Source organism: Macaca thibetana, chromosome 15, assembly GCF_024542745.1.
Source record: "Macaca thibetana thibetana isolate TM-01 chromosome 15, ASM2454274v1, whole genome shotgun sequence".
NCBI classification, from domain to species: domain Eukaryota; kingdom Metazoa; phylum Chordata; class Mammalia; order Primates; family Cercopithecidae; genus Macaca; species Macaca thibetana.
Window position 1 is genome coordinate 61,988,621 of NC_065592.1, and position 25,830 is coordinate 62,014,450.

Below are 25,830 nucleotides of genomic sequence, written 5' to 3' on the forward strand. Positions count from 1 at the left end.
GAGTTTTGCTGACTGACTTACCTGAGTTCCTGAGAGAGAGAGTGACCCTAGAGCTGGATCTTAGAGCCTTGTCTACCTCTCCAAAGCTGAATTACAGTGTTTCACTTCTTCTGTATGTTCCCATTGCATCCTGTACTCATAGTTGCATTTCTGTTATTTTATCATGATGTCTAGCATTAGTAGACGCTCAATAAAAATCTGTTGAATGATCAGAATCAACAATACTAAATCTCTCATAACCTCATTTTCGTCCTCTATAAAGTTGTAACAATATCATCTCACATAGGTTCACACAAGGATTAAAGGTGGTAACATATGTGAAATGCTCACATAGCACGGTGCCTGACATATGCTTACATAGCACAGTGCCTTACTGGCGTGGTGGTGCACACCTGTAATCCCAGCTACTCAGGAGGCTGAGGCACCATGTCAGTGCTCAGTGCCAATATTGGCTTTCATTAAAATTAGATATTGTTACCTCTGTTTGTACAGATGAAAAAATTGAAGCTAAAAGAACCTAGTAAATTAGTCTATGATCACGCAGATAGTAAGATCAGAAGCTGGACTTCAAATTTGTATCTGATTGAATACAAAATTAAAGCCCACACCATGTACTGCTGATTATAGTTATTTTTGTTTGAACCTCATCACTACACAATTATAAGCTTCTTAAAGACAGGATGTTATGACACTTACATTCATGTCCCCATTGAGCCTAATTTGGCCCACATGGCAGACCTTTTTTAAAAATTGATTGAACCCACTTAGACTTCAGATATCTTAAATGTAAATGGAAATATTAAACTACAAGATTTCATATTTCCTTTAGTTTCAAAACTGTCTTCTGTGGGGATGATGTCACCAAGATGGCAGAATAGAAGGTTAACCTGCTTATATTTCCCCACAACAATTCTGTACCTGTCCACAGTAAAAAGTCTCTCTGTGTGAGCCTTGGAATCCAGTTAGGAGTCTGTGAAAGCCTAGCAGAGCCCATAACCTAGGAGGGACATTTTGAGAGTGCAGACCAATACCCAGCTGACAGATCTGCTCTGCCAAACTTGCTTCTGGGTTCAAGCCCAGAAACAGCCCAGTCCCTGAAGGGGCTTGGCTACAGCCCCATTTGGCCTTAAGCCTACAACCAAAATCATCTGCCAAGGGGTCCAGAAAGAACTGTGTACACTACTGCCTTGGTAGAAAGGCTCATCAGCTTGCTGACATTGGTCTTGGCAGTGAACCCGAAAGTTGCCCTGGGGCACTATTCCAGCCTTCCTCAGCTAAGATCCCAGCTTAGAGGGAGACTTGTCCATACATCAAGCCTGGCAGTCTGAGCCTCCCTGACAGGCTCATCTACTTCTGTCCCACAGCAGACTCCAAAGAGTCCAGTCTCAGCCCTGGCCCTTTCACTGCAGTAGGAGAACCATCCTATCTGTGCAGGAACTTACTGGGAGATGTACACTTTTCTGAGCTAAGACCAGGCTCTCCAGCATCTATCCCGCAGCAGATCTCAAGGGGTCCCAGTCTCAGCTTCAGCCTCTCCTGCTGCAGTTGAGGAACTCTCCCATCTGTGCAGGGATCTGCTGGGTGATGCATGTTCATCTGATCCAATAAGACAGACCACCAGCCTCCTTCTCACAGAAGATCCCCAAATGCTCAGTCTCAACTCCAGCCCCTTTCACTGCAATAAGGGACACATCCTACCTGGGTAGAGGCCTGCAGGCAGGGATCCCCCTCTTGGGCCAAAAGGACAGTCTTCTGCACTCAGTTCCTTGGCCAGCATTCCCACACAGCCCCATTACTCTCCTTGGGTCTTCCCCAGATCCATCTAGGACAGATGGCCACATCAACCTCTGAGCATTTGTGAGACTTGTGGGCAAGACTGGGCTTAGAGCATCCTCTAGTGCTGAGATATCTTCACCTGTGATAGGCTCAGGGAACACCATAGTCAAACAGCTTAGAATTCCTGGAAGGCCCTCTGAAGAAGGACAAGTACAAACAAAACCACCCTTTGAAGACTAAAATAAATACCTAATTCCTCAATGCACAGACATTATTACTCTTTCACAAGCATCAAGAACATTCAGGAAAACATGGCTGTACCAAACAGACAAGATGCCAGAGACCAACCCTAAAGGGATGGAGAGGTGTGATCTCTCAGACAAAGAATTCAAAATAGCTGTTTTAAGGATGATCAACGAAATTCAAGAACAGAGGGAGTTCATTCAAAAATTTATCAGAGAAATTAGAGAAATTAAAATAATTTTTAAAAATCAACCTTGGAGCTGAAACATACAATGAATAAAGTGAAAAATGTAAGACAGAGCATAAACAGCTGGATTAATCAAACAAAAGAAACAATCAGTGCACCTGAAGACAGACTCTTTGAAAATATACAGTCAGAAAAGAAAAAAAGAATGAAAAGGAATGAACAAAATGTATGGGATCTACAGGACATCAAAGAGCAAATATTTGAGTTACTGGCATTGAAGAGGGAACTGAGAAAGAAAGTTGTAGAGACAATATTCAAAAAAGTAGCAACAGAAAAATGTTCAAACCTGAAGACAGTTGTAAGTATCCAGGTACAGGAAAGTCAAAAGTCACCAATCAGATTCAGTCAAATAAGAATAACCCAAGATATAATTAAATTCACAAAGTTAAAAGAAAAAGAATCCTGAAAGCAGAAAGAGAAAAGAAGTAAATAACTTATAAAGGAGATCCAATACAACTGGAAGGAGACTTCTTAGAAACCCTATAGGCCAGGAAGGGACTATATGCTCAGAATGCTGAAGGAAAAAAAAATGTCAACAAGAAAGCTTGTAACCTCTAAAAATATCCTTCAGAAATGAAGGAGAACTAAAGACTTTCCCAGACTAAAAATAAACCAAACAACAACCGCCAAAACCAAAAACAACAAAAAACAAAAAACACAGAGGAAATTTATCATTACCAGACCAAACCATCTACAAGAAATGGAAAAAAGAAAATCTACAAACACTGGACTTAATCTGTACTAAAGACAAAATAGATCTAATAGATATTTATAGAACATTTCATTCAGTGGCTGCAGAATACACATAATTTCCTTAGCATATGGATCATTCTCAAGGATAGCCCATATGTTAGGTAACAAAACAAGTCTTATAACATTAAAAAAAAAAAAAAACCACTGAAATAATATTAAGCATCTTCTCTGACCACAATGGAATAAAACTAGAAATTAATAACAAGAGGAATTTTGGAAACTATACAAACACATGGAATTTAAACAATATGCTCCTGAATGATCAGTGGGTGAATGAATACATTAAGAAGGAAATTGAAAAACGTCTTGAAACAAATTATAGATAATGAAAACATGACATAACAAAATATATGGGATACAGTATAAGCAGTACTAAGAGGGAAGTTTATAGCTGTAAGTACCTACATCAAAAAAGAAGAAAAACTTCAAATAAACAATCAGTACATCTTAAAGAATAGAAAAATAAGAGCAAACCAAACCCACATTAGTAGAAGAAAAAAATAAAAAAGATCAGAGCAGAAATAAATGAAATTGAAATGAAGAAAACAATATAAAAGATCAAGGAAACAAAAAAATAGTTTCTTAGAAAAGATAAATAAAATTGACAAACCTTTAGAGAAGAATAAGAAAAAAAGAGAGAAGATCCAGATAAATAAAATCAGAGTGAAAAAAGAGACATTACAATTGATACTGCAGACATTCAAAAGATCACTGTTGGCAATTATGAGCAACTATATGCCAATAAATTGGAAAATCTAGAAGAATTCCTAGACATATACAAGCTACCACGATTGAACCATAAAGAAATCCAAAACCGGATCAGACCATTAACAAGTAATGAGAATGAAGCCATAATAAAAATTATCCCAGCAAAGAGAAGCCCAGGGCCCAGTGACTTCATTGCTGAATTCAACTAAACATTTAAGGTCAATCCTACTCAAACAATTTTGAAAAATAGAGGAGGAGGAAAAACTTCCAAACTCATTCTAGGAGGCCAAGATTACCTTAGTACCAAAATCAGACAAAGACACATTAAAAAACAAACCACAGGCCAATATCATTGATGAATATTGATGCAAAAATCCTCAACAAAACACTAGCAAACCAAATACAACAACAAATTAAGAAGATCATTCATCATGACCAAGTAGTATTTATCCCAGAGATGCAAGAATGGTTCAACATATGCAAATCAATCAACATGATATGTCTTATCAACAGGATCAAGAAGAAAATCATATGACCATTTCATCAAGTGCTGACAAAGTATTTTATAAAATTCAACATGCCTTCATGATAAAAATCCTTTAAAAACTGGATATTGAAGGAACATACCTCAACATAATAAAAGTATATATGACAGATTCACAGCTCGTATTATTCTGAATCGGGAAAAACTGAAAGCCTTTAAGATATGAACCACAACAAGGATGTCCACTTCCAACATGCTATTTAACATACTACTGGAAGTCCTAGCTAGAGAAATCAAACTGCAGCAAGAAATAAAGGGTTTCCAAATTGGAAAGGAAGAAGTCAAATTATCTGTATTTGCAGATTATATAATCTTATATTTGGAAAAACCTAAAGACCCACAAGAAAACTACGAGAACTGTTAAACAAATTCAGCAAAGTTGCCAGATACAAAATTAATGTATAAAAATCAGCAGCATTTCTATATGCCAAAAATGAACAATCTGAAAAAGAAATAAAGAAAGTAATCTCATTTACAATAGCTACAAATAAAATAAAATACCTAGGTATTAACCAAAGAAGTGAAATATCTCTATGATGAAAACTAGAAAACACTGATGAAAGAAATCGAAGAACATACCAAAAAATGAAAAAAGATTCCATGTTCATGGATTGGAAGAATCAATATTGTTAAAATGTCTATACTATTCAAGGCAATCTACAGATTCATTGCAATCTCTGTCAAAATACCAATGACATTCTTCACAGAAACAGAAAAAACAATCCTAAAATTTACATGGAACCACAAAAGACCCAGAATAGACAAACCTATCCTGAGCAAAAAGAACAAAACTGAGGAATCACATTATCTGACTTCTAATTTTACTACAGAGATATAGTAACCAAAATAGTATGGTATTGGGAAGTTTTGCAAAGGACTCAAGGAGGCTTGAAGATGAGGAGCATAATGACTGGTCATTGAAAGTTGACAACAACCAACCGAGAGCAATCATTGAAGCTGATCCTCTTACAACTACACGAGAAGTGGCAAAATAACTCAACATCAACCATTCTATAGTCATTTGGCATTTGAAGCAAATTGGAGAGGTGAGAAAGCTTGATAAGTGGGTGCCTCATGAGTTGACCAGAAAAAGAAATCATAATTTTGAAATGTCATCTTCTTTTATTCTATGCGACAACAAGGAACCATTTCTTGATTGGACTGTGATGTGTGATGAAAAATGGATTTCATATGACAAGCAGTGAAGAACACCTCAGTGGTTCGACTGAGAGATGATCCAAAACACTCCCCAAAGCCAAACTTGCACCAGAAAAAACGTCATGCTCACTGTCTGGTGTTTTGCTGCCGATCTGATCCACTACAGCTTTCTGAATCCTGGTGAAACCATTATCTCAAGGAAGTATGCTCAGCAAATCAATGAGATGCACTGAAAACTGCAACACCTGCAGCCAGCATTGGTTAACAGAAAGACCCCAATTTTTCTTCATGAAAATGCCCGACTGCATATTGCACAAAAAACACTTCAAAAGTTGAATGAATTGGGCTATATGTTTTGCCTCATCTGCCATACTCACCTGAACTCTTGCCAACTGATTACCACTTCTTCAAGCATCCTGATAACTCTTTGCAGGGAAAATACCTCCACAACCAGCAGGATGCAGAAAATGCTTTCCAAGGGTTAGTCAAATCCTGAAGCATGAATTTTTATGCTACAGGAATAAACAAACTTATTTCTCATTGGCCAAAATGTGTTGTTTGTAATGGTTCCTATTTTGATTAATAAAAATGTGTTTGAGCCTAATTGTAGTGATTTAAAATTTATGGTGCAAAACCACAATAGCTTTTGCACCAACCTAATATTAGAGAAAAATCACTTAGCCACAAAAAAAGACAGTAAAAAAGGAAGAGAGAGGTTACAAAATCACAAGAAAACAAGTAACCAAATGGAAATAAGAAGTCCTTACTTATCAATAATAACATTAAATGTAAATGGGCTAAATTCTTCAATTAAAAGATAAAGAGTGGCTGAATGAAATAAATAATAAAGCCCAACTATATACTGCTCACTTCACCTATAAGGGCACACACACTGAAAGTGAAGGGATGGGAAAAGATAGTCCATGCAAATGAAAACCAAAAAAGAGCAGGAGTAGCTATACTTATATCAGATAAAAGAGACTTTAAGTCAAAAACTGTAAAAAGAGACAAAGGTCATTATGTAATGATAAAAGAGTTAATTCAGCAAGAGGATGTAACAATAGTAAATATGTATGCACCCAACACTAGCACACCCAAATATATAAAGCAAATTTTAACAGATCTAAAAGGAGAGATAGATGGCAATACAAAAATAGTAGGGCACCCCACTTTTAGCAATGGACAGATCATCCAGACAGAAATTTAACAAAAAAGCATCAGGGTTAAACTATATTCTAGACCAAATGGCATAACAGATATTCACAGAACATTTCATCCAAATGCTACAGAATACATACTTTTCCTATCAACACATGGAACATTTTCCAGAATAAACCATATATTAGGACACAAAACAAATCTAAAAAAAATCAAAATTATTCAAATTATATCAAGTACCTTTTTTGAACACAACGAAATAAAACTAGAAATCAATAACTTTCAAAACTATACAAATATAGATGAACTTTGGAAACTATACAAATACATGGAAATTAAATAACACGCTCCTGAATTGCCACTGAGTCAATAAATACAGAAGGAATTTTAAAAATTCTTGAAAAACATGAAAATGGAAGCACAACATACCAGAAACTATGGGTTACAGGAAGAGTGATACTAAGATGGACATTTATAGCAATAAATGCTTACATCAAAACAATATAAAGAATCTAATTAAACAACCTAATGACGCATCTCAAGGAACTAGAAAAAAAAAGAACAAACCAAATCCTAAATTAGTAGCAGAAAATAAATACTGAAGATGTGAGCAGAAATAAATGAAATTGAGACTAAAAACTAATACAAAAGATCAACAAAATGAAAAGTTGAGTTTTTGAAAAGATAAACAAGATCAACAAACCATTAGTTAGGCTAACAACGAAAAAAATAGAGAAGACTCAAAAAATTAAAATCAGAGATGAAAAAGGAAACATTACAGGTGACACCATAGAAATATAAATGATCATTAGACTATTATGAACAATTATATAACAATAAATTGGAAAATCTAGAAATGGGTAAATTCCTGGACACATTCAACATATCAGGAGAAAACAGAAAACTGAACAAATCAATGATGAATAAAGAGATCAAAGCAGTAATAAACGGTCTTCCATCAAAGTAACACCCAGGACCCAATGACTTCACTGCTGAATTCTACCAAACATTAAAAAAAAATCAAAGAGGAAAGAAAACTTTCAAACTTATGCAATAAGGCCAACATTACCCTAATACCAAAACCAGACAAAGACACAACCAAAAAGAAAACTACAGGCCAACCTCCTTCATTAACGTATATGCAAAAATACTCCACAAAATACTAGCAAACAGAATTCAACAATACATTAAAAAGATCATTCACCACGATTAAGTGGGATTAATTCCAGGGATGCAAGGATGATCAACATTTACAGATTAATAATCATGATACAGTCCATGAACAAAATCAAGAGTGAAAATGATATGATCATTTCAATAGATGCTGAAAAGACATTTCATAAAATTCGACATCTGTAGATGATAAAAACCCTCAACAAATTGGGTATAGAAGGAAATTACCTCTACATGACAAAGGTCATAAATGACAAGCACACAGCTAACATACTGAACAGAAAAAACTGAAAGCCTTTCCACTAAAACCTGGAATGAGACAAGGATGCTCAGTTTCATGACTTTTATTAAACAGTGCTAGAAATCTTAGCCAGAGCAATTAGTCAAAAGAAAAAAATAAAGGGCGTCTAAATTGTAAAGGAAGAAGTCAAATTATCCTTGTTTGTAGATGACATAATCTTATAGTTAGAAAAACCCCAGGATTTTCCCCCCAAATTCTTATAACTTGTGAACAAATCTAATAAAGTTGCAGGATACAAAATCAACATACAAAAATCAGTAGTGTTTGTATATATTAACAGTGATCAATTTGAAAAATAAATCAAGAAAGCAATCCCATTTAAAATAGCTACTAAAGAAAAAATACCTTAGAATCAATTTAACCAAAGAAGTGAGAGATCTCTATAAGTAAAACTAAAACATTGATGACAGAAATTGAAGAGGCCACCAAAAAAATGGAAAGCCATTCCATGTTGATGGATTAGAAGAATTAGTATTGTTAACAAGACCGGGTGTGGTGGCTCATGCCTGTAATACCAGCACTTTGGGAGGCCAAGGTGGGCAGATAACCTCAGTTCAGGAGTTTGAGACCAGCCTGGCCAACATGGCAAAACCCTGTCTCTACTAAAAACATAAAAATTAGCCAGGCATGGTAGTGGACACCCGTAATCCCAGCTACTAAGGAGGTGGAGGTTGCAGTGATCTGACATCACACTACTGCACTCCTGCCTGGGCAATAGAGCAAGACTCTGTCTAAAACAAAACAAAACAAAACAAACAAACAACAACAAAATACACACACACACACACACACACACACACACACACACACACATACATACATATATGGCACAAAGCTATAGTAACCCAAACAGCATGGTACTGGCATAAAAACAGACAGATACACCAATGGAACAGAATAGAGAACCCAAAAATAAATCCATGCATCAAGAGCCAACCCATTTTCAACAAAGATCCCAAGAATATACACTGGGGAAGGAATAGTCTCTTTAATAAGTGGTTCTGGGAAAACTGGATATCAATATGCAGAAGAATAAAATTAGATCCTCATTTTTTACTAAATATAAAATTTACCCAATATTGATTAAAGACTTAAATGTAAGATTTGAAATTGTAAAATTACTAGAAGAAAAGATTACAGAAATGCTCCACAACAAGGGTCTGGGCAAAGATTTTTTGGATAAGATCTCAAAAGCACAGAAAACAAAAGCAAAAACAGACAAATAGATTACATTAAGCTAAAAAGCTTCTGCACAGCAAAGAAAACAATTAAAAAGAGAAGAGCCAACTTACAGAATGGGAGAAAATATTTGCAAATTATCCATCTGGCTAGGAATTAATAACCAGAGTATATAAGGAACTAAACTCAACAGCAAAGAAAAAAATATCTGATAAAAAATGGACAAAAGACCTGAATAGATATTTGTTGAAGACACACAAACAGTTGACAGGCATGTGAAAAAATGCTCAACATTACAAATCACCAGAGAAATGTGAATCAAAACCACAATGATATATCATTTCACTTCAGAGTGGCTATTATCAAAAGGACAAAAAATAGCAAATGCTAGTGAGGATGCAGAATAAGAGGAACACTTGCACACTGTTGGTGGGAATGTGAAGTAGTACACTCATTATGGAAAACAGTATGGAGGACCCTCAAAAAACTAAAACTAGAACCACTATATGATCCAGCAATCTCACTGCTGGGTATATATCCAAATGAAAGGAAATCAGTACATCAAAGAGATACCTGCATTCCCATGTTTATTCCAGCACTATTCACAATAGTCAAGATATATAATCAACCTAAGTGTTCATCAATTAATAAATGGATATGAAACATGTGATATATACACACGATGGAATATTATTCAGTCATAAAAAATGAAATCCTGTCATTTGCAGCAATACAGATGGAACTGGAGGTCATTACATTAAGTGAAATAAGCCAGGCACAGAAAGACAAATATTGCATGTTCTCACTCATATGTGGGAGCTAAAAAGTGGATCTCTTTGAGATAGACAGTAATATGGTGGTTACCAGAGGCTGGTAAGGGAAGCAAGAGGGGAACAGTAAAGAGAAGTTGGTTATTGAGTATACAAACACAGATAGAAGGAATAAGTTCTGGTATTTGACAGTACAGTGGGGAAAATTATAGTGACAATAAGTTATTGTATATTTCCAAATAGCTAGAAAAGAAGAATTGTAATGTTCCCCATACAAAGAAAAGGTCTAAATGTTTTTGGTGATAGATACCCCAGTTACTCTAATTTGGTCTTTACACCTTGTATACCTTGTATCTCATTGTGATTTTGATTTGCATTTCTCTAATGATCAATGATATTGAGCTTTCTTTATATGCTTGTTGGCTGCATGTATGTCATCTTTTGAAATGTGTCTGTTCATGTCCTTTACCCACTTTTTAATGGGGTTTCTTGGGGTGGTTTGTTTTGTAAACTTAAGTTCCTTATACATGCTGGATAATAGACGTTTATCAGATGCATAGTTTGCGAATATTTTATCCCATTCTGTAGGGTTATCTGTTTACTCTGTTGATAGTTTCTTTTGCCGTGCAGAAGCTCTTTAGTTTAATTAGATTTCATTTGTCAATGTTTGCTTTTGTTGCAATTGCTTTTGGCATCTTTGTCATGAAATATTTGTCAGTTCCTATGTCCAGAATGGTATTGCCTACGTTGTCTTCCAGAGTTTTTTTCAATAGTATTTAGTTTTACATTTCAGTCTTTAATCCACTTGAGTGAATTTTTGTCTATGATATAACGAAGGGGTCCAGTTTCAGTCTTCTGCACATGGCTAGCCAGTTATCCCAGCACCGTTTATTGAACAGGGAGTCCTTTCCCCATTGGTCATGTTTGTCAGCTTTGTCAAAGATCAGATGGTCATAGGTGTGTGATCTTATTTCTGGGCTATTCTGTTCCATTGGTCTATGCGTCTGTTATTTTACCAGTATCATGCTGTTTTGGTTACTGTAGTCCTGTAGTATAGTTTGAAGTCAGGTAATGTGATGCTTCCAGTTTTGTTCTTTTTGCCTAGGATTGCCTTGACTATGGGGCTCTTTTAAAAATTCCACATGAATTTTAAAATAGTTTTTTTCTAGTTCTATGAAGAATGTCATTGGTAGTTCGACAGGAATAACACTGAGTCTGTAAACTGCTTTAGGCAGTATGGCTATTTTAATGATACTGATTCTTCCTATCCATGAGCAAGGAATGTTTTTTCATTTGTTTGTGTTATCTCTGATTTTTTTTTTTTTTTTGAGCAATGGTTTGTAATTCTTATTGTAGAAAATTTTCACCTCTCTGCGTAGCTGTATTCTTAGATATTTTATTCTTTTTGTGCGATCATAAATGGAACTGCATTCCTGATCAGGCTTTAAGCTTGGCTGTTGGTGTACAGGAATGCTAATGATTTTTGTTCAATGATTTTATATCCTGAGACTTTCTTGAAGTTGTTTATTGGCTTAAGGAGCTTTTGGGTTGAGCCCATGTGGTTTTCTAGACAGAGAATTATGTTGTCTGCAAATAGAGATGGTGTGACTTCCTTTCTTCCTATTTGGATGCTTTTTATCTTTTTCTCTTGTCTGATTGCTCTGGCTAGCACTTCCAATATGATGTTGAATAGGAGTGGTGAGAGAGGGCATCTTTGTCTTGTGCTGGCTTTAAAAGGGAATTTTCCAGCTTTTGCTCATTCAGTATAATGTTGGCTGTGGGTTTGTCATAGATGACTCTTAATGTTTTTGGGTATTTTCCTTCAATATCTAGTTTATTAAATTTTTAACATGAAGAGATGTTGAATTTTATAAAAAGTATTTTCCTGCATCTGGGACTATTGTCTTTAGTTCTGTTTATGTGATGAACAACATTTATTGACTTGCATACATTGAACCAATCTTGCATCTCTGGGATAATTTCAAAGGAAAAATTAAACATATACAACTTTCCAAAAAGTTTTTTTATTAAGCTATAGAAACTTTCACTTCATAAATGGAATAGCAAGATGGAAAACAATGTCAATATAGCAGAAGAACCCCTTCCATGAATAAAAATAATACTTGAATAAACAAAAAAACCAGCTAAGGTGACAAAAATAAAATATTACAAAATAAATGAATTTCTATGAAATGTCACTTTCCAGCTTTGGAATTGGATAACGGGTAGAGATTGAATGAATTTTGAGGTGCTTCATAGAAAAAAACCTAGATTGGAGAGGCAGTTGATAGAAATATAGATGTTACCAAAGTATATTTGTGCTGTTATAACAAAATACCTGAGACTGGGTAAGTTATAATAAATGGATATTTATTTCCTCACAATTCTGGAGACTGGGAAATTCATGATCAAGGTGCTGGCATTTGGTGAGGACCTTCTTGGTGCATCATCCATGGATCCATCTTTTTGTTTCTTTCAGGCCCCTAGTCAATTGGACGGTGCCCACCAATATCGAGCAAATTTTACCAACTCAGTCCACTGATTCACAAGGCAATCTCCTCCAAAAAAACCCTCACAGACACACCTGGAAACAATGCTTCAGCGGCTATCTAGGCATCCCTAAATCTGGTCAAGTTGACACATAAAATTAACCATCATAGATGTTAAAGGTAACTGGTGAGGCCTTCGAAAGAAATGATGAACATTTAATTGGATACTGGAAGAAAGATGATTTCTGTTATACAGTGGCAGAGAACTTGGCTGTGTCATTTTCTGCCATTGAGTGGAAAGTAGAACTTTCAGTGAGGTATTAGTGCATTTTCATGCTGCTGATAAAGACATACCTGAGACTGAGCAATTTACGAAAGAGGTTTATTGGACTTACAGTTCCACATGGCTGGGGGTAGCCTCACAATCATGGCAGAAGGTGATAGGTACATCTTACATGGTGGCAGACAAGACAGAGAGCTTGTGCAGAGAAACTCCTCTTTTTAAAACCATCAGATCTCGTGAGACTCATTCACTATCACAAGAACAGCACAGGAAAGACCTGCCCCCATAATTCGATCATCTCCTAACAGGATCCTCCCACAACACATGGGAATTGTGGAACTTATAATTCAAGATAAGATTAGGGTGGGGACACAGCCAAACCACATCATTCCACTCTAGCCCCTCCCAAACCTCATCCCCTTCTCATACTGCAAAATACAATCATCCTTCTCAACAGTCCCCCAAAGTCTTAACTCATTTCAGCATTAACTGAAAAGCCCACAGTCCAATGTCTCACCTGAGACAAGGCAAGTCCCTTGCACCTATGACCCTGTAAAATCAAAAGTAAGTTAGTTATTTCCTAGACACAATGGGGATATAGGCATTGGGTAAATACAGCCATTCCAAATGGGAGAAATTGGCCAAAACAAAGGGACTACAGGCACCACACAAGTCCAAAATTCATCACAGCAGTCAAATCTTAAAGCTCCAAAGTGATCTCCTTTGACTCCATGTCCCGTATCTGGATCATGCTGATGCAGGAGGTGGGTTCCCGTAGTCTTGGGCAGCTCCATTTCTGTGGCTCTACAGGGTACAGCCTCCTTCCTGACTGCTTTTACTGGCTGGTGTTGAGTGTCTGCAGCTTTTCCAGGCACACAGTGCAAGCTGTCAGTGGCTCTACCATTCTGGGGTCTGGAGGATGGTAGCCCTTGTCTCACAGCTCTACTAGGTGGTATCCCAGTAAGGACTCTGTGGAGGCTCTGACCTCACATTTCCCTTCTGCACTGCCCTAGCAGGGGTTCTCCATGACAGCCCTGCCCCTGTGGCAAACTTCTGCCTAGGCATCCAGGTGTTTCCATACATCTTCTGAAATATAGGTGGAGGTTCCCAAACCTTAATTCTTGACTTCTGTGCACTCACAGTCTCAACACCACATGGAAGCTGCTAGGGCTTGGGGCTTGCACCCTCTAAAGCTATGGCCCGAGCTCTACATTGACCCCTTTCAGCCATGACTGGAACAGCTGGGATGCAGGGCACCAAGTCCCTAGGGTGCACACAGCATGGGGACTCTGGGCCCATGTCACAAAACTACTTTTTCCTCCTGTCTGTTACCCAGTTTCAAAGTTGCTTCCACATTTTTGGGTATCTTTTCAGCAGCACCCTACTCTACTGATACCAATTTACTGTATTAGTCCATTTTCACACTGCTTATAAACATACCCAAGACGCAGCAATTTACAAAACAAAGAGGTTTATTACATGTGGCTGGAGTGGGGGGGGCCTCACAATCATTGTAGAAGGTGAAAGCCATGTCTCACATGGCAGCAGACAACAGAGGAGACCTTGTACAGGGAAACTCCTCTTTTTATTTTATTTATTTTTATTTTATTTTACTTTATTTTATTTAGAGATGGAGTCTCACTGTGTTGCCCAGGCTGGAGTGCAGTGGTGCGATCTTGACTCACAGCAACCTCCCCCTCCCCAGTTCAAGCAATTCTCCGGCCTCAGCCTCTAGAGAAGCTAGGACTACAGGCACCCTACACCATACCTGGCTAATTTTTTGTATTTTTAGTAGAGATGGGGTTTCACCATGTTAGCCAGGAAGGTCTCAATCTCCTGACTTCATGATCCACCCGCCTCAGCCTCCCAAAGTGCTGGGATTACAGGTGTGAGCCACCGTGCCCAGCCTGAAACTTCTCTTTTTAAAAATCATCAGATCTCAGGAGACTCATTCACTATCATGAGAACAGCCCAGGAAAGACCAGCCCTCATAATTCAATCACCTCCCACTGGGTTCCTCCCACATGTGGGAATTGTAGTAGTTCCAATTCGAGGTGAGATTTGGGTCAGAACACAGCCAAACCATATCAAACAATAAACTTATGTACTTAGCTGAGTAGATTTCCAAACACAGTGTGGATGACTACAGCCTGGTTTCACTTTGGTACTTATAGTAAAATGTGAGAGCAAAGAGATAAACTGAGAGATGAACTATTAAGCACTTGATTAGTTGAAACATTTTCAGCTTGTTCAGGTAGTGTGCTTTGGTAACAGGGCCAAGGTTATGGCTAGATAACCATGTGCTAAAGAAATTAGGCATGTGACTCATGAATCCCTCAAACATCTTAGCAGAAGCCAGGAATAGAGATGCAGTTATTCCAGAAAGAACTGTAGAGGACCCCCTTGTTTGATGGCTTGGACGCCTGTTAATTGCAAGAAAGATTGATGTGGTTTCTGAGAATTTCATACCAGCAGAAATACTGACAACCTAGAATAAATGTCCCAGAGATGGGACAAAGTGAGAGAAGAATGACTCTGAGGTGTGAGCCACAGATGCAGAAGCTTGGGCTGACTTTACCTCCTTGAGGTGAGAGGGCAGGACTGCCTCCTTGGCAGGCACATAGAATGAAGCATTGAGCCACAAGGATTACTCTCAGGCCTTGAAAACTAGTGGACTTTTTTCCTGCTGGGTATCAGACATGCTTAGGACCTATGATCCCTTTTTCTTTTGTATTTTCCCCTTTTTGAGTGGGAATGGGAATCTACTTCTGCTTGTCTCACCGTTGCATTTTGGAAGCAGATAACTTATTTTTGGCTGCAAGTGTGTGCAGATGGAGACAAATGATGTTCCAGGATGCACCACATCCAAGTCTCAGCCATAGCTGATTCAGCTGATAGAATTTGGAGTTTTTGAGTTAATAATATTTTAGAGTTAGAGTTGATGCTGAAATGGGTTAAAACTTTTGGGATATTGGGATCAGGTTAGTATTTGTCACATGGGAAGGACGTAAATTTGGGAGTCACAGAGCTGGCTGTCATGGGTTGAACTGTGTCTGCTAAAGTGAAAACCTCTGATGCCTATAAATGTGACCTTTTTAGGAAATAGAATCTTTGCAGATGTAACCAAATTAAGATGAATTCATAGTCCATTAGGGTGGGCTCCAATTTAATATGATTGCTGTCCTTATAAGAAGAGGTGAAGACACAGACATAGAGGGGAGAATGCCATTTGATAACACAGGCAGAGATTAGAGTGATGCAGCTGCAAGTTCAGAAACAGCAAGGATTGATGGCTACTATTAGATGTTAGGAAGAGGCAAAAGAGGCAAAGGATTCCACCCAGAGCCTCAGAGAAAGCATGGTTCTGATGACACTTCGATTTTTGCATTCTGGCCTCATGAACTGTGAGAGAATAAATTTCTGTTGTTTTAAGACACCATGTAAAGGAATTTGGGATTTTTTTAACCTGAAGGCAAAAAAAAAAATGCAATTGAAATGATTCAAGCAGATGAGAAATCAACCAAATCTGCATTTTAGAAAGAGCTTCCCATTTACAGTGAGGGGAATATAGTATAGTGACTACAGTACACTTTCCTATTTATTTATCTCCCCTCAGAGTGAAAATTCTGGAAGCACAGGGATTGTCCTTCTTATCCATTAATGTATTTTCAGTATTTAGCATACTGTTAATTCCTAAGTAAAATTTGTCAGACAAATGAATTTTTTAAAGTTTTTCACAATAACTCTAAAAATGTATCATTCCTATGGAAAGAGATCTTAATCAATTTTATATCCTCAATAATCAACATAGAGCAGATTGTTGGAAGAATGCATAAACAAGATTCTGAAACTAAGGAAATTCAACTAGTTAGCAGTAGTTAGTTTTATCTTTACTATGTTATGAAAAGAGGAGAATAAGAAAGACTGTGCATTAAATATTTTAAGCAACACCATGCTTCCATGTGGAATTAGATGATAAAGTATAGAAGAAAAAAATGTCCAACACCTTATTTCTGACATCATCACCTTTGGAATAACTGGAGGACATTTGATACTAGTGACTTAGGTCACAGACAGAGATGGAGAAATAATCATTCCATTCAATTCATTTCAAACTACTCACCACAGGAATTATTAAAAATGAAAAGAATTTCTTTGTTAGAAGTATGGTTCATTTTAATGTTGCCAGAATAAAGTATAGACATCAAAACTCTGTGATTCAATTTATTGCTGTACTGTATTACTCATTTTAAAATAATATTAAATAAGGCATTACTTGAAAGGAATTCTTTTCCTTTTTGAAATGCTTAATTATTTGAAATAGCAATAAGCAATATTATAAATATGCAGATTCATGATAAAAGGCTTGTTTATAATCATACTTTTTCTTTTGATATATATTAGGTATCAGCTGATGAATTCTATTAATTATGAAAATAAAACATAGTTTTCTCTATTTGCTTTCAAAATAACCTCAAAATTATTTTTAACAGCAGCAGATGTTCTATCTGTAAATTTATGCTACTCTTTTAAAAAATATATTTAAAACAGAAACCAGCTTTGTGCTTTACAACAAATATAAATAGGGGTAATTTGGATAATGAAAATAAATGAATAACAGCAGTACTAATAGAACTGATCCTATTTGTGATGGCTCATTAACTCTGTACAGGATGTAATTCACTGCCCTGGATCAGGAGTTGATAATTGGACAATGTGGAGCTATTTACAAAAGATGACTGCAATAAGAAATTAACAGAAGGTCTGTTCATTCATTGGGAAGTCAGTACCCCTTTCGTATGTCTAACCATATTAAATCATGCACTGAGAAAGGCTGTAAGGAAGAAAAAGAAAAAGATAAGAAATAACTTGGATACAATTAATACTAGTAGTATTTATCAAACTCATAGTAAGCACTCTAAATGCATTTGATTACTTAATCTTCATTCTAATCCTATTCTTAAAATTATTATCCTCATTTTGCAGATGGCAAAACTGAGGCTTAGGAACTTGCTCAAAGGCACATGCCAACGGGTGGTGGAGCTTAGATTCCAACCTAGATGGTATGATTCCAGAGCCTCTGTCCTTAACTACTCATACAATGATAAATTGCTTCCCTAGCTCAGCCCTCTCTCCAACTTCATCTAGTCTAGAATGATAATGAACAAATAAGAATCCCAGTGTTTCTCAGTCTGAGATGCAAGGTGAAGAGGGATAACACAATGACCCCCTGGGGATGATTATCAGATTCTAGGAGGGAGAAAAGGAAAGGAGGAGAAAGTGGTTTGAAAAGGTATATTCATTAAACCTATTGTTTTCATAATATTAACGACAGAATTACAGCTAGACAAAATCTCAGCCCATGGGATAAACTGAAGAAATATTGTAGGGAGCATAGTTAGAAAACGTTGATAAACACCAGTACTGTCTGACCTCTAGTCTGTCATTAACTAGCCATAGGCTCCAGGGAAAATCATACAATGATTTCCTGGGACTGGACTAGATGATCTCAAAGGCCCTGCTTTCAAACGCTGGGCTGTGAAGCGCTATTAGTGACAATTTCTGTGCTCTGGAAAAAAAAAAAAAAAAAGAGTAAAGTAAGGGGTAGTAACTTTCTCATAAGGCAAACTATCTCCAGTTCAAAGAATTGTCTTTTATTCTGAAATTAGCTTCTTACTACTTTCTTGTGATGAACGTTTCAATTGTGAAGTGATGATGGGGATAGTACACGGTAGGAGTTCTCGTTTTGTTTTTTTAAAGTCACTACCTAACCAATTAAGAAGTTCGTTACTTTGTCACATCCTGGAAAATTTTTTGAAATGTTACAGAGTTATAAAATCTTATATAGGGAACCACTAGTGTAATGTATTTTCCAACTCAAAATTTTCAGAGTCTTCTACATTTCTACAGCACTTTACACTTTATTAAACATTTTCACATATATTATCTCACTTTGGAACACTATGGTCTAGGAGACAATCCATTTTCCACAGATTGAAAAATAGAGCTTAGGGAGGCTGCACAGTTCATTAAAGAGGAGCTAGATTCAAACTCATGTTTTATTTATTTATTTATTTATTTATTTATTTATTTATTTAGTTAGAGATGGAGTCTTGCTCTGTCACCCAGGCTGCAGTACAGTGGTACAATCTCGGCTCACTGCAACCTCTGCCTCCCAGGTTTAAGCCATTCTCCTGCCTCAGCCTCCCAAATAGCTGCGAATACAGGCACCTGCCACCATGCCTGGCTAATTTTTATATTTTTAGTAGAGACAAGGTTATGTCACGTTGGCCAGGCAGGTGTCAAACGCTGGACCTCAGGTGATCCACCCTTCTCAGCCTACCAAAATGCCCAGATTACAGGCATGAGCCACAGCGCCTGACCCCAACTCATGTCTTTTGATTTTAAATTCTGTCTGCTTTCCAGTCTAAGTGAATCTGGCCATGATAGAATCATAAGAAAGGTGTTTTCAATACATAGAATTAAGAAATCTGAATTTCTGGAAGACAGGACTTTTGTGTCTTTTAAGAGCTCTCCAGGTGTTTCTGATAGGTGGCCAAATCTGGGGACCAGTACCAAATGGTCTGAGCCTCTATATACCTGGTCTCACTGGAAAGAATAGGAGTTTTGAACTCAGACAGAACTGGGAGTCTCTGGGCAACATATAAAATCGACCTGAGCTTCCAGTTTCTTTATCTGTGAAATAAGGATAACGATGTCTAACATGCAGAACTGTGAATATTTGGGAAAAAAAAAAACTACCTAGATATGGTAGTCACTCAAAAATGGAAGTTATTATCATTACTACTACTACCTCGTATGATGCTCTATTATTACCAGGTAAGAATTAGGTATATATCATAAATAGTGATGATTCTGGAATTTTCCTGAAGCAAATTTACAATAAATACATGTCACCCAAATTATTCTTGATCTCAGGACAGTCTCCAGGTCTCGGTTTCCTTCTCAATGTAAAAGCAGTATCTGTGAACTGCTAAGCTATCTTCTGGCTCTAAAAAGTCCAGGACTCTATGATTCTCTTTAAGAGTTAAAGATCCAGTCTTGAGAATGTGGCTCTTTGAAGAGTATTAAACAGCTATACTTGAAATAAATTAGTGCATATGAATGACAAATCTCTATAGCTATGTTGTCATTTTCTATCAAGGTAAGACTATGTGCAAATCCAAACATTCATTTACTTGTAGTTTGTGATTTATATCTGCCTATGCTAAAAAGTATTTGAAGCAGTTTACCCCCCAAAATTATAATAAGACAACAATAGAACCAGAGAAAAAGCTAAGAATCCCTAATGAATAGGGTAGACAAGGAAGAAAAGGGAAAAATAGGGCAGGGGAAATGACTTTTTTTCAGGAAACTAGGAGAAGCCATTTATGAAAACTGCACATTTGTGGGTGTATCACCTGAAGTCAGGAGTTCGAGACCAGTCTGGCCAACATGGTGAAACCCCGCCTCTACTAAAAATACAAAAATTAGCTGGGCATGGTGGCATGTGCCTGTAATCCCAGCTACTCAGGAGACTGAGACAGGAGAATTGCTTGAGCCCGGGAGGAGGAAGTTTCAGCGAGCTGAGATCACGCCACTGCACTCTAGCCTAGGCAACAGAACGGGACTCTATCTCAAAAAAATAATAATAATAAAATAAAAGTTAGCTTTAAGATTACTGACCATGTTTTAAAAAAAAAGAAAAATAAGGTTTTTTTCTCAATGTTTGTTGCCAAAGTCTGAAAATAATTATCATCAATATTCAGGTGCAATTCAAATGAAGGATTATTGTCTAAGTAGAATGGAATTCATATATTTAAATTCTTTTTTTTTGAGGTAGCAGTGTCTTTCAGCTTTTCTTTTGCTATCTTCATCCTTGTTCTTCTGAAAGAGTACATACCGCAGGTAAGTATTTCATCTTTATTCCTCTATCATCTTGTCATCCTCTGTTTCTCTACTCATTTTGTAAAATTTAAATAGGTTTTAATCATGAAGACACAGGCTGTGATGGTAGTGATAAAACAGAATCCAAGATGACATCCCTTACAAATCCATATTAAGTTGCAGTTTTTGATCCTCTGAGCATGTTTGATTTATTGCTTTCTACCCTCTGTTATAATCAAAATGAAAACTCCTTCCTGGTTTTAGACTCAGTTTTCTTTCTGTTCCTGCTATCATTGTCCTGGCCCAAGCTCATGCCTTGCCTCACTTCCCACTGTAAAAGCCTCCAGTGAAGCTGGTCTCTCCCTCCAGAGCCTTCCACTTCAAGCTTCTTGCAACAGTAGCTATAATAATCTTTCCTTCTTTCCTTCTTTCCTTCCTCCCTTCCTCCCTTCCTCCCTTCCTCTCTTCCTCCCTCCCTCTCTCTCTCTCTCTCTCTCTCTCTCTCTCTCTCTCTCTGTCTCTCTCTCTCTCTCTCTTTCTCTCTTTCTCTCTTTCTTTCTTTTATTTTTGAGATGGAGTTCCATTGCCCAGGCTGGAGTGCAGATCTCCAGCTCACTGCAACCTCCACCTCCCAGATTCAAGTGATTCTCCTGCCTCAGCCTCCCGAGTAGCTGGGATTACAGGAATGCGCCACCATGCCCAGATAATTTTTGTATTTTAGTAGAGATGGGGTTTCTCCGTGTTAGTCAGGCTGGTCTCATACTCCCGACCTCAGGTGATATGCCCTCCTTGGCTTCCCAAAGTGCTGGGATTAAAGGTGTGAGCCACTGTGCCTGGCCTATAATAATATTTCTAAAGTAGAGCTCTGATTATGTCTTTTCACCATTTAACTCTTTCTTGGTCATCCATGGTTTACCACAGTCCTGTCTGCCATTCAAGCCTCCATGATTCTCTCCCAAACTACCTCCCTCTTCTTACTGCATAGCTAGGTCTTATCTGGCTCTCCAGCCAAACTAAATGTCTTGTTAGTGCTTAAATGCAATCTTTGTCTTTCCATCGCCTTTACTACATGATTGCCTCTAACAAGACAAATAAATGAAGAACATAATAATAATAACCAGTCATTATTTCTATGTAAAAGTCACAATGCTTTTCAAATACAGTATAATTTACATTTGCTCCCAAATCTGTCATACTTATAAGAATCTAAGTTAAAGCATGTTTACACTTGTAACCCAAAGTCCAGTACTATCACTCCATATTTATTATATATGAAATTTATTCCTTAGCAACTAAGATAGGATTATCTTTCAGTTGCTAAGGTACATGAAGCCTGCTGGCAGGATTAGTTTAGGAAAAAATATGCCACATTGAACTCCCATGCAAAAGAAACAAATGAAACCTAATTTGCTGAGCTGTCTTGTTTATTTTGGTTCATTCAGCAGGGTAATAGAGTAGCAATAACATTGAACTGGATCTCAGGAGATGTGGAATTTAGTCCGATTTCTGGCATGACCGAACATACAGCTTTCAGAAGATCATGCATATTTTCTGCTCCTCAGTTTTTTCACTTCTAAAACGGAAATCTTCCTTGCTTTCACTCAAACAGTATACATACATAGGGAGTTATTATTATTTTGTTTGCCATTCCCTACAACACAGCCCCCTTTCTAAATCTATTTGCTTTACAATTCTCTACTATTCCTAAAGTTTTTTTTCAGATTCCATAATTCCATTTCAATACCACTAAGAGTCCTGGAGGAGAAAGTAAATAGCAAACATCAGAAATGATTTGTTCAGATATATTGCTTTTAGAATGTTGACTGAATAACTCTAAGGCCCTTCCTAGCTTTAAAATAGTAAAATTTCACATTTGAATTTACACCTGAAATTCATATATCTCTTGTATATAAGGAAACCTTCAGATATGTTTCATCATCTGCATTCTCCTATATGACACCAGTTTCTCTGTCTCTGATTTTAAACTTTATGAAGGTTGACTATGTCTGTTTCCCTCTTGTATACATAAAACCTTGCCTGACATCTCAGATCTCTTATAGTCATGTACACTGTAGCTTTTGCCTTTACATCCAAATATAGATGTTAAGTTTTAAAAAAAATGAATTTGAAACAAATTACTAAAACATATTTTATATTTCTCTTATATTCCTAGCCATGATATTACAGATTCTGAAGAGAGAAAATTTCAGCTGATATCATATTGCAAAAGGCAAATATTCTCAAAATTTTGTGTCTGCTTCATGAAATATAAAAGTATATAGTCAAATATAGCACACAGAAAACTAATAGCAACTGCTTGCTCCAAAAACTAGACTGGTCATCCTAATCCAAAAAGTGGACCTGAAAATAAAGATGGCAAAGACATGACAAACATACAAACTCTTACTCACCTTACTAATTCCCTACCTAAAGTAGACATTGATGAATGGATGGATACCAGAAATCAAATCTTTTTGTAACCCTGTTTTAAAGATTTAACCGGCTTAAGTCCAACCTAGCTGGCTCTTTCATGACTTTCTTGTTTGAATTTTCAATACAATGGAAATTATAGTAAAGTAGCGAGTTTTCCTATAGTTTACTTGGGGATTTTCGAATTGATCTTACCTGATTTATTCTGAAACTGAGTAAATGAAAATCAAGGCTTCTAAATACACACACACACACACACACACACACACACACACACACTTTTAGGAATAGCCAATATGGGGGTAATTTCAAAGTCTAGTACATAATTGATAAACACTATTCAAAAATTTTTATTCTTTTATATTCAAGTGACACTCAAGGAAGGAAAATTAACTCTAGTATACTTTTCCTTCACGCAATACAACGCTTGTACTTTTCACTGAAATCACACCTTAATTTTCAAACCTTTCACTATTTATAAACTCTAAAAAGTATAAATATGAGTGATTCAGAGAGTGAGACTATGTAAACTATTTACACAAAGACACTCAAACCCTCTGGACAAGTTGAATGAAAACAAATCAGCACTTACTTGGCATAAACCACTGATGCACATATCCAAAGATTCTGTATAGCAACGAGTACCATCTAAGACCTTAGGTGCTAGTTCAACAACCAGGGCTGTTCCTTTGGCTTGGCACTTGAGTGAACATGGGTTGTCAGGGTCATTAGACACAGGAAGCCATTCATAAAACTGGCCATGGTGCTTGACATCATTATGAGCTGAGCATTGCTGAGCTCGGAAATCACCTGCTTCTGGTGGGCAGTCCTGGAGAAAAAAGAGAGAAAGGACAAACAAAGGTTAAGAGGATACCCCCAATACGAAACCAGAGCAGCTATATGGTCTGCTTAGACCTTAGAAAGCAAAACAAATGTGCTGGTCATGACAGATGGAACTTATAATATCATCTCAGAGCTTATATAATTATTTGGCTTTCAAAATGTAGAAATCTGAGAAAGTAATCACCTCAAAATACATTTTCTGATTGAGTTTAAATGGAAAAGTAACTGGCTTGAAATAGATATTCTGATTAGTTGGGACATACATTTTTTGAAAGTTGTTTATTGGTTCATGAATTCTTCCACATGGTGCTATCATTTTGACTTCCTCATAAGTAGAATCTAGTAAAGTCGGAGGATTAGTTGAAATTATTTGTCTCTTTCCGTTCTGATATTGAGAGCTATGACAATTCTTTATTTGAATAACTAGCAGTAAAAAGTTACAATAATTTCATTCAAAAAGTTTTTGTGGAGTTGTAACTTTTTGTCTAGGACTTAGGCTGCATAGTATCTAGAATTAAACATGGGGAACAAAAAATACGAAACCATTTATATATGAATTTCTTTGGCTTAAGGCAGCATAGCAGAATGGAAAGAGCATGGACTTCCTCCTTAGACGAGTGGCTGGCTGCAATGCAGTGCAGAGTTATTGCCGTATTCTAACACAGGGAAGCCTCGTCTTGTGTTAGAACAGAGACAATAACTCTGCACAACTCTCAAGGTTGTTGTGAGAAGTTCATGAGCTCATGCTGGCCAAATATCTGCACAAGGAATATACTGAGTAGATGGTAGCTATTACTATGATTATTTAATGAGGCCACAGAAGACAAAGGGATGGAGTATTAGCAGATTCTCTCAATTTGAGTTTTAAATTATATTGTTACAGATCAATGGAAAAATAAGAATCTTTTTGATGAAGTTTCATAAAGGGCAATTTAAAATGTAAAACTATGGCTAACAATGGCCATTATCTAACGAATAATAAATCTCAGCAAAAGCAAGTAAGATTTAATTTTAAAATAGCAAATATCGCCTATCCCTTGGAAAGGCTTTTTGATGGTTTATCTTATTCTACAAGCCTTCAGATTAAAATTTACTGTGGAAGACTGTCGTCGACTCTCCAGCTGTAGAAAGGCTTTTATTCTAATTTTTTGTTTTAAATAAAGGATTTCCATGTGGCCTTCAGCAGTTCCCTGTTACTGCATTATCATAGTGAGAGTTCTCTTATATAAGGTTTCTTTCTCTGAAAATCTCTTTACCTTTAAATAAACATTCTAAGAACAGGATTGAAAATTTTGACTCTTTTCCAAAACATTAGTGATACTATTAAATAGCATATAAAGCTCTGGTAATTGAGGGAGCACAAATTCTTTCTAGGCAATGTGGGGTAGAAACAAATATTCATTTAGGATGAACATGAAATTGTTCAAAATACAATAAAGAATGTAAAAGACATTTTAGGGTTAGTATTACGTGTTCTCAGAGTGAATAAAACATAGTAGTAAAGGAAAAGAATAATGTATATAACATAGGTATAGACACACACGCACCCAGCAAGGCTTAACATTTGGAATATTGTCTGAAAAGAGTATGATTAAAATTTACTACTTATTAATTTTTTAGATAATAGGATGCAGTTTAAAATTTTAAAGATCCATAAATAAATAAATATGTGTGCTGCGCAGGCTATTGACTTGTTTATTTTGTAAAATAAAACAAAAACTACAACCAGCAAAACTATATTATGAATTACAACACAGGTAAATTGTGTCAAACCATGACATACAATACAAATTAACTTTATTTTATTTTATTTTATTTTTGAGATGGAGTCTCACTCTGTCTCCTGGGGTGGAGTACAGTGGCATGATCTCGGCTCACTGCAACCGCC

The 25,830-nt window shown here is 36.6% G+C and overlaps 1 protein-coding gene across 1 annotated transcript in view; it reads right to left on the reverse strand.

Annotated features, from left to right (window-relative positions):
- The window catches only part of ADAMTSL1 (ADAMTS like 1), a 419,209-nt gene that overhangs the window by 292,638 nt on the left and 100,741 nt on the right, over positions 1 to 25,830 (reverse strand). The window contains exon 4 of the mRNA XM_050761325.1: positions 23,692 to 23,928. Within this exon, the coding sequence (XP_050617282.1) occupies positions 23,692 to 23,928 (237 nt within the window). The remainder of the gene's footprint in view (positions 1 to 23,691; positions 23,929 to 25,830) is intronic.